This window comes from Gossypium hirsutum, chromosome D06 (assembly GCF_007990345.1).
Source record: "Gossypium hirsutum isolate 1008001.06 chromosome D06, Gossypium_hirsutum_v2.1, whole genome shotgun sequence".
NCBI classification, from domain to species: Eukaryota; Viridiplantae; Streptophyta; class Magnoliopsida; order Malvales; family Malvaceae; genus Gossypium; species Gossypium hirsutum.
The window spans coordinates 10,702,072-10,712,588 of record NC_053442.1 but is presented as its reverse complement, the minus strand read 5'-3'; the positions used below and the strand labels follow the sequence as shown (position 1 = coordinate 10,712,588).

General features: G+C 34.2%; 1 protein-coding gene across 1 annotated transcript; it reads left to right on the top strand.

The window, feature by feature from the left end:
• Nucleotides 1-614: 614 nt before the first annotated feature.
• LOC121218515 (uncharacterized) lies at nucleotides 615-2,496 on the top strand. The gene has a single exon (XM_041095793.1). The coding sequence runs from the start codon at nucleotides 971-973 to the stop codon at nucleotides 1,595-1,597; it is 627 nt and encodes a 208-aa protein (XP_040951727.1). The 5' UTR covers nucleotides 615-970; the 3' UTR covers nucleotides 1,598-2,496.
• The last annotated feature ends 8,021 nt before the right edge of the window (nucleotides 2,497-10,517 follow it).

The following is a 10,517-nucleotide window of genomic DNA, read 5'->3' as shown; positions in this document are numbered from 1 at the left end:
CAAGTTTTGGCGGCGTTAGGTGATAGGGTGAAAATTTTATTGGTGCAAGATATTAACAATGGTGCTAGTCCAGCTGGCTCCGTGATTCACGGGTTTGTTTATATTATGAATTTATGATAGCTGGTTCATTTATTTAAAGAAAAATGGTATATTTTTATTTTAAGTATCCACTCAATGTACTAAATTTTACAGTCGACCCCTTTGACTCAAGTATGAAAATTAGTTAAATGTAAGCAACCTAGTTAAACTTTTTAAATAGCGAAAATTTTGAGAATAATTAAATTAAGCTACATTTTAGAACCCCATAAACTAGTAATTGTTAATATTTAACTTTAGAATTAAATATTGAAATGCTTATTTGCTCCCAGACCTATAGTATAAGTGTCCTTTAGATGATTAAATTAAACCAATTTTCAACCTAGTAATAAACATCATCGATTTAAGTGATTAAAAGTGAGAGACCAATATTTGATTGGAAAATTATGATAAAATCTAGATTTGGTATATGTGAAGAAACCGGCGGCCAAATTCAACAACCAGCGCAGGAAGGGCCGCTGTCCTTTCCTCCTCTAAAAGCGGCTATACACCACACCAACTCCACCATCATAAGTAAAAGCCACGAAATGCTATATTTATTTATAATATTAATGAGCAAGAAACCATCACCAAAGCTTCCATAAATTAAAAGCTTTGACATATGTTTGATGAACACTAGTGCTAGTGGGGACTCTTTTGGTGACCAAAGAACAAAACCCAATACAACAACAATAATAAGGAGCTTATGTGAAGACAACGAAAAACATAAAAGCAACCCCCAAAGTGAGAAAAACAGTACCCTTTCTCTTATTTCCGTTGTTTCAATCCAAGTTTTTCAAAACACCCTTTAATGGCTCCTCCTCTATTATTTGTATTCATCACCGTCACCAAGTAAGTGATTTCCCCTTTTGACTCTCTTTGTAATCCGTAACCAATGCTGCTTCGAAATTCCATTTCCAATACCAAAAGGTTCTTTCAGAAAACCTTACGAAGTTTCAAGTCTCTCTTCTCTGGTGCTGATGCTGAACCTTACCAAAGGCTACCCAAAGCCTCTCCGTACAATCCCTATTCATTCACCTCTGCAGGCGTTGCCGTGAATCCCAACGACAATGGCAACCCAAAGGAGGGAAATGACAACAGGAAAAAGATAAATTTTTCAACTCATAATATAGAAGCGCAAAGACAAGGAAACATTAAGGGAAATGTGAAGCAGTCTACAACACAAAGAAGAGATGATCATCAGGACATTAAGCAGCGTAAAACGAGGAGAGCCAAGGTGGGGAACAGACGAGAGGATTGTAATTCAGGCGAGAGAAGAAGAGAAGAAAGGAATTTATCAGTGCCACAAAAGCTGAAAGAGCTAGAGATGATGGATATGAGCAATGTGGAACATGTTCTTGACATTGAAGAGGTTCTTCACTACTATTCTCGACTCACTTGTCCTACCTATCTTGATATTGTCGACAAGTTTTTCATGGAAATGTATGCAGAAATTTTGGGACCCCCAGATTCTCCAAGAAGAGTCAACTCAAGGCCAAAATACCGATCAGTGAGATCGTGATTCATCCCTTCTCTCCCATGTTTTGCGTGAGAGGATTTTTGGACAGGTCCAGACTTGAAGTTGTCATAATTATTTCTGTAAATCTCTGCGTTTTTACTCTTTTTTTTTTCTGATACAACCCTTCTCTCCCACTTTTTCTTTAATTTCCCTGATTGATGCCACTTAAGACATGGTTGTGAGACAGGATACGAAATTTAACTTTGAGAAATGATTACACTCTCTGCATTTCTATTCTTATTCATCTGCTATGGTGTAATTTTTTTTTTCTCAAATAAACATAATTTCATTCATCATATATTAATGGTATCCAACATAACTGCGATATCATCCTGCTCAAATAACATTTAATTTAGTCAATGAGTGTGCTACTTGTTTTGCTTGTCTTTGAAAAGGTGTGATCTCATCTTCGAACCCGTGTAGTCTTTGCCTTGCATCATTTATATGTGGTCCAATGACTAATAAATCTGTTTTCGCTGAACAAGACCACTTAATGTCCTGCAGTGAATCACCTTGTAACCATATACATTGATGTACCATTTGGTGAGTAAAGTCTATGGCCCTTAGTGCTACCATTGCTTTTGTCATGCACGGATTCGGATTCACCTCTTTGGAAGGAGCAGTGCTCCCAGTATAAAACCATCCAGGTCACCGGATAGCCACCCCAATCCTTGCTCCAGGTGATGTTGCAAAAAAGGTGGCATCAAAATTTACTTTTACATGGCTTGCTGGAGGAGGCAGCCAACTTATACCAGGATGAGTAGCGGTGGTAGTCTTAGCTGATTGCGCAAGTTTGTAGTATTCCTATAGGAACACTTTAGCTTTACCAACAGCTGACGCTAGAGGTGAAACATTGTTATTAAACGGTCTAATTTCGTATGCCCCATATTTGCTTTAAAGCATGCAGATCATCCTCATTAGTGGAATGGCATCTTGGACACATAAGGTCAATGACGTGAATTCTCCTTGCTATTTTCATCCGAAAGGTAGTATACTATAGCAAGCCTGCCACGAGAATGATTTAACTTTAGGAGGTAGCTCTAAGAAAGCAAAGCATGCAGATCATCCTCATTAGTGGAATGGCATCTTGAACACATAAGGTCAATGACGTGAATTCTCCTTGCTATTTTCATCCGAAAGGTTGTATACCATAGCAAGCCTGCCAAGAGAATAATTTAACCTTAGGAGGTAGCTCTGAGTTCCACAAAGACATCCAAATTCCTATACCATGTTTTGCTTTTAGAAGACACATATAGCCATATACCCACTCTTGACAGTGTACTCACCCGTTTTTCTATGATGCCACTCCAAAGTATCTTTGGGCCGTGATTCATATACAAGGATGCAACAAATTGCTTCTGCATCAGGTGCAGAAAATTCTCCATTTATGAGCTCTATTTTCCACTACCATCTATCCTTTTCAGTAAGTTGTCGACCCTTGCATCGTCTGAGAGTGATCTAGGAGTACCAATGATTTGAAATTCAGAAGCATCAGTAACCCCCATATCTTTGCAAATCTGTACGCCTCTCCCTTCTCCAGTCTGCCACTTCAAGTCTAAGTTCAGGACATCCTTGGCTTGCCAAATAATTAGAATCGATAAAAGCACAATTAGGGAAATATTTTCCCTTTAAGACCTTATAACTCGGTGAATTAGTATTATGAATGAGCCTCCACCCTTGCTTCGCTACCAAGTCCGGTTGAATAAGGAAACCAACCCACCTTCGGTCACTGCCTATAAATTAAGTCCCGATTCAATCAATGTATCCCCTTGGAGTCATGTTTGGCAGCCCACCAATAGTGTTTAATAAGGCCCGTTGTCTCATCGCAAAGAGATTTCAGAAATAAAAAACAGATCATAGCATGCATTGAAAGTGACTATAATACTATTTTAACGAATACCTCTCTAGTCTTTTCCTCCATAGGAAAGTAGTTTACCACTCTAACTACAAACCTTGATTGGATTTGGTTGAGAATTTCATTTAAGCCTCTTCTCTAAAGGATATTTATGCTAATAATAATTGAAAGATATTCTTTCATGTTTGTACGACTAGCTTATAATTTGTTCAAAGTACTAATAAGACGAAGCTCATATTACAAATAAGGCGTTGTAATGAAATTACAAACCGTTGGAGATCGACCTGATTAAGCAACGAATAAAAAAAATAGTGAAATAAATTGAGAAATTAAACACATAAATTTAACGTGAAAAAACCTCTTCTAAGAGGATAAAAAACCACGGGCAAAGATAATTTTACTATAATAGCAAAAGAACAAAGAGTATAAAAGATGGGATAAAAACTAAACCCCAATACCCGAAAACAAAGAACCTTCAAAATGTAAACACAAAATTTTGCATAAGTGTTATGAGTTCTAAGATTTTAATGAGTGTATTTTCTAAGGTTGTAAAAGAGTTATTTATAGGCTAAATTTTTAGGTCAAACAATAATAAAATAATCTAGACTAATCAGAGTTCGACTAAAACTAATGAATAAAATTTAACTAGAAGATTATCTCTCAAATTTGATTGAAATATGAGGCATACTCAACAAATCTCCACCTTGACTGGTATTTCCACAACGCCATCTTTGCCAAAGGCCGTCACGGGCTTATCTTGAACTATGCAGGGAATTAATTGAGTCGAATTTGTGCTTAGAAGCTAGACGACTTCTAGCCTTCGACTTGTGCACTGCCAAAGAAAAACTAACCTAGGTTTGATTTTCATGAACACAATGTCCTAACTTTTCAAAACATGCATCCAAAAGAGAACCTCTCTTCAATGAAACGGTCATACCTTTTTCCCTCCTATGATCAAGTTGCCTCCACTCCAAACGAGTTAACTTCGACTCCATAACGAACGAGGGACGTCCAGTTTCACCAGTCACTGTAATGCTGGGTTTGTGCAAGTGTACACAATTGTTATCAAGTAAGAAGTAAGTATAAGAGTTCTCGTCTCCACAGGGACTGCATATGTTAATCAATATTTTGCAAAATTAATACTAACAATTTGGTAAGAAAAACACAATAAATTTGATTGGTTGATGTTAAGTTAAATAATTATCTAGATGCAAAGTGATCCTTAATGCAAATTAACCTAAATGTGATGAATAATTAAAATGGATAAGGTGGATTTAGCAGCAGAATTCACAAGATTTCAACAACGATAACATGAATAGGCTAGAACAACTACATTATTTGACTTAGATCATTTTTATCATGTCACAATGTTCTGGAAAATCTTCCATGGCAACTCAATCTTTCATGAACTTTTTGAAACTAGTATTAAGTCATTTTAGAATCTTTTACTTAGAAAAACATGCATACTACCATGATCATTTTTAACTACGGGTTTCTTAGATTTTATGCGAAGTAATAGGAAAAGTATGGTTTAAAACAATTTAATCACACAAATCTAAAAGTTATGCAAGGTAATAGAGCTCTTTCGAGTTATTACAAACCTTTAATTTAATTGGGCTAGAACCTAAATTAAGCATGCACATTTCAGCTATTAATCGTAGTCTAGCTAGGATGGCTCAACTGATTCTAATGCATTCAATCATATTTTAACGAATGAAATACATGCATGATTTTAATTGAAAGCATGATTGATTGAGGCACAGAGTATTATGAACATAACTTAATGAACTTTATTAAATAAATGTAATCATTCTAGTTAAAAAAAAGCTATCATCATTAACGATAAAACAACAAAGCATTTTGAAAACATAATGAATAATTAAGGAATAACAAAAGGAAGAAAAAAACTCTTTGATAGTGTGATCACTAATCGTAGAGGCTTCCTCCAATTCTCATGGCTACTCCTTCACAAATTGCTCCTCAAGGTGGCTGGCTAAGAGAAAGTTTTCTCACTAGGAATTACGTAGCTAAATAGAGAAATGAGATGGTTGAAAAAGGAAAGGAAAAGAATGAAACTTAGAGAGAAATGAAAGGATGGATGAATGTGTGTTAAAGGATGAAATGAGGAATGATTGAGAGATGATTGAATAGTGAAATGAGAGGGTCTATTTATACTAGAAGGATGGCTAGTAAGTTTGCTAAAAATAACATTTTGAATCACATGATATGCTCTCATGCTTGGCCGACCTTATATTGTGGAAGAGAGTGGTTGTTGGTTGCTTAATTTATGCATGAAATCATACTTGAATCAAGCAAGGTAGTGGATGGTTTCAAGGGTCATTGTTGAGGGCTGATTTCTAAATTTTTTGCAAGTGTGAGGACCTTTGAATAAATATCTCAAAAGTGAATTTTGAGATGCTCAAATGCCCTTGCTGAATTGGGCTTCATTCTCCCTTATTTGGACGAGTTGATGACCCAAATGCTTGCCAGACTTGTTCATCAATTGCACCAATTTTAATTGGATCAAATTAATTTCATCATGACCCAAATTTGCTTGATGTTGCCGTCCATGTAGAGTGAAAAGTAAGTTCATGTCCATGTGGATTTAACAAATAAACCATTCATAATTCTTTGGTCCAACTACAAGAAATTAAATCAAAATTAATATGTTACATAAAATAATAAAATATTTAAATTATGCACATATTTAATGCAAAATAACATAGAATTACATTCTTTATTAAATCATGCCCCTTATCTTAAAATGAACAAAATTCACCCTTTTAACTATCAAATACTTGGGATTAATATTATTTTTAAGTAAAAAGATGCCATAAACTACTAAAAAACTATATAATTTAGAGCTTACAATCATTGTAGAACCTTTCAGAATATAAAGACGGGTCCTTTTACCTTTTAACAAAATGAGAGACCCACGAGACACCTTAATGCCGCTCAACTCGATGTTGATTCTGCAACCTTTCGAGTCTAAAATACTCAATGAGATGAAATTCCTTCGTAAATCAGGTACATACCTGACATCTAAGAGTATCCTAACTGTCCAATTGTGCAACCTAATTTTAACCGTACCAATACCGATTACCTTATTGGATGAATTGTTTCCCATGCGCACAACTCCACCTTCAATCAAATTGTATGTGGAGAACCATTTTCTATTAGGACACATGTGGAAAGAACATCCCGAATCTAGGATCCACTCGGATGTAAGCTCGGAGCTATCCCTTGTTGACACTAACAAGAAATCATCACCGCCTTTGTCAGTTAAATTATCACCAGCTACATTTTTCTCATTACTCTCAACGATCCTTTTATTTCGTACTTTATAACACTCTATTTTGACATGACCTTACTTCTTACAATAGCGACACCTTTTGTCTCGCTTATTTGATGCTATCAAAATGGAAGCTTGCCTATCTTCCTTGCTATTCGAACCAAACTCATTGTCGAGTTTGTCTTTACTCAACAAATGACCCTTCACATCCTCGAATGAGAGTTTGTGTATACCATAAATCAGGGTTTCCCTAAAAGACTTGTATGAAAAGGGTAAAGAGTACAATAATAGCATAGCCTAATCTTCATCGTTAATCGTAACCTCAACGTTCTTTAAATCATTTGAAAGAGTAATAAATTGACTAATATGATCACCTTTGTTCATGCGAAATGTAAATAGAAACTCTTTCAACACTAAATGTTCAGCTAGAGACTTAGTTGCATAAAGAGTTTCTAACCTTTTTCACAAGACGAATGAGGTTTTCTCCATCAATACCTTCTTTAATACCCTATTCGCGAGGCACAATTAGATTGCAGACAGGGCCTTTTCGTCAAGCTCTTCCCATTCTATTTGATTTAGATTCTCAGGCTTTGTCCTGGTAATGACCTTTTTCAGGCCGGTATTAACTAGAATTGCCATCATCTGAATTTGCCACGGATTAAAATTTGTGACACCATTGGACTTCTCAATGTTAAACCTTGTTGCTGCCATCTCTGAACGGGCTAATCTATGAAAATTGAACTAGCTCTTGATACCACTTTTCAGGGATTAACTCGATTAAGCAACGAACAAGTAAAAACTAGTGGAAGAAATTGATAAATTGAACACACAATTTTAATGTTGAAAAACCCCTCCAAAGAGAATAAAAAACCACGGGCAAATATAATTTTACTATAATGGAAAAATAACGAAGAGTACAAAAGATGGAGATAAAAACTAAACCTCAAAACCTGAAAACAAAGAATCCTCAAAACATAAATACAAAATTCTCTATAAGTGTTATAAGTTCTAATCTTTTAATGGGTGTATTTTCTAAGGTTTTAAAATAGCCTATTTATAGGCTGAATTCGTAGGTCAAATAATAATAAAATAATCTAGACTAATCAAAGTTCGATTAAAACAATAAACCTAGTTTAATTGGAAGATTATCTCTCAAACTTGACTGTTAGCCATACTCAACACAAACAAGTTGTAATCATGAAATCCTCTGACGCATTGCCCAGATGGGGTATTGGTAATACAATAGAAACTAACATATGTTAAGCTTTCATGTATAGGGCGCATGCAACCAACTCCTTAAGTTGAAGTACGCAAGACACTTGAGGATTACAATTGGTGCTTGTTTTGGAAACATGTTCATTGGATATGACCTATTAAGAGAAGTTTACTTGATAGAGTTATTTAAGTGTCTTGAAACAAGTTCTCACGTAGCCGTCTTGTAAATTAGTCGTGTGACTTGAGATATTAGTTCATCTTATATGAGGGAGGTTATGGTTTGATTAATTATGAAACAGGTTTGCTATTGATGGATGCTTCGGCTAGGAAATTTTGGGCTTAGCACAAATCATATGAAGATGGATAAGTGATCTAGAGATGATCTATCACTCGAAGAGATATTAAAGACATGTATCATTTGATCTTGACCATGGCTAATTGTTCAAAACTTTGACTATAGAACTATACATTCATAGAAATTGTTTTTCCAAGTCTAAGAGTTAATTTTAAGTTGTAAGATTAATATGGCTTATTGCATAGATGGCACTAAATGAGCTTAATGTGACAATTTGAGATATTTTGGTAGGATTATACTGCACTATGAGGCTGGTTATTGAAATGTTTCGTTAAGATCATCTTGATTTCACAACAATTTGGGTGTCATAATAGGTTACTAGATCCTACCTTTTAACATTAGGTATAGTTTACTTTTAACTGAGTAATCTTTTACCCATTGTAATTTTGTTAGGAACCTAATAATTCATACACATTAAGATGAGGAGTGTTGAACTTGGGATTCAATTAAGTAATTGATTGAAAGGTTTAATCCGAGGTTATGACTGATTGGTTCAATTGTGAAAAGTTAGGATAAATTCAAATTTTATTCGAATATGTTTCATTGTCACCCATGTTAAAGAGAAATGGGTTTTACGCCCCCTTGAGTGATTTATAGATGGAAACATTTCCTTCTCGACTTCAAAACTTTTGTAAGCATCGATACACACCTATTACATAGGCTTGGTTCATTCTTTTTTTATTATTTTTCATTTTGGTTTTATATTTGAGTCTTTTTTTTTCATTTTAAAAATTAAGGAATAAATAAATGAAATAAATAAAACAAGTAAATAAAAAAATAAAAATAAAAATAAAAAATAAAAAATAAAAATAAAGGTTAATGTAATAGTTGGCTTTGGAATTTGGTAATTAGGTCCATTTTAATATTTGTGTTTTTTGGTCAATCTTACTATCTATAGTTGTTGTTTGCTTAATATAAAAATTGTTAATGGAACTGCTTGAATTTAGTGGTCACTACGGCTTGCATTGCTGAGAATTGTGCACATAAAAATAAAGAACACTAAGGATTTGTTTATGCAGTTTGATTTCACTATGATTGCAGAGCCTAGCTCAGTAAGTAATCTACTATTTTTAATCACAAATAAAACAAGTGATTCACACTCTATCACTCCCTAAGTATAGAGATCTCACCTTTGTACCTAAACTAGAATACTCACCTCCAAATCCTCCCCCTGAGAACTTGGGCAGTAATCACTCAATGTTTACAATTCAGTTTACATTATCTTATAACGCAGTTCCTTAATGAACAAATTCAAGTACTCTTAATAAGCTTTCATACATAACCTAGACAAGGATTAGGGCATATATCAATTCTAACTTGCTAACATAGAATCTAATTGAATACAAAGTAACTCCTTGAAAATACCAATTTCAACATATATTATTCAAAGCACTATTAGTTGAAGATATGCTCTCCAAAATCATCAATGTAGTCTCGATCAAATCTCCACATTCCAAGGATTGAATTGATTCATTTGAATCCAATCAAATCTTCAAAAGCCAAGGATTGGTTTCCATAAATTGACCTTAGGATCTTAAGAATAACTTCACATTAACAGGTTTAAAGATTTCTTTCATTAAATTGCCAATCCAAATAAGACAAGTAATTTAACTGCCTCAGTGGCAGTCTGTAGTGGGCACTGCCGAGTGCCACTCAACTCATTCAACACATCTTGTCTCAATACTCAACATTAGTTTTGGAACATGGCAACTTTTCCTAGTTTGATCTATGAACTTGGATTCCGTTATAGTATGATGATGTCTTGTTTTGAAATTGTACCATGCTATTTTTTTTTATTTTTAGGTGATGGCGTGATGCAATCTTAGAGTGTCATATTATCGCACCTTAATGAAATCCAAATTCAAAGATCAAATTGAGAAAAGTTGCCAAGTTCTAAGACTAATGTGTACAAAAAAAAATTAATATATCAAAATAGATCTAGTTGTGAATTTCAAAGTAAAAAAATAACATTCTCCAAAAATATATATCAATTGAACCAAAAACCTTATATTTAAGTTTTCAGTTGGTAAATATTATAATCAACCCTTCAACAATCTTTTCCCTTAAAAAGTTAAAAAAAAAATGAAAATAGAAACCAACGATATAAGAAAAAGCCTGCCAAAATTTGGATTTCAGCTCATTTATTTTTCTTAAAGCCCAAAAACTCTAAACTAAAATTCAATCTAAAAAATTAACCAAAAGCCCC

Coding starts and splice junctions, on each gene's coding strand:
- LOC121218515 (XM_041095793.1), top strand. CDS start 971: ATGCTGCTTCGAAATTCCATTTCCAATACCAAAAGGTTCTTTCAGAAA.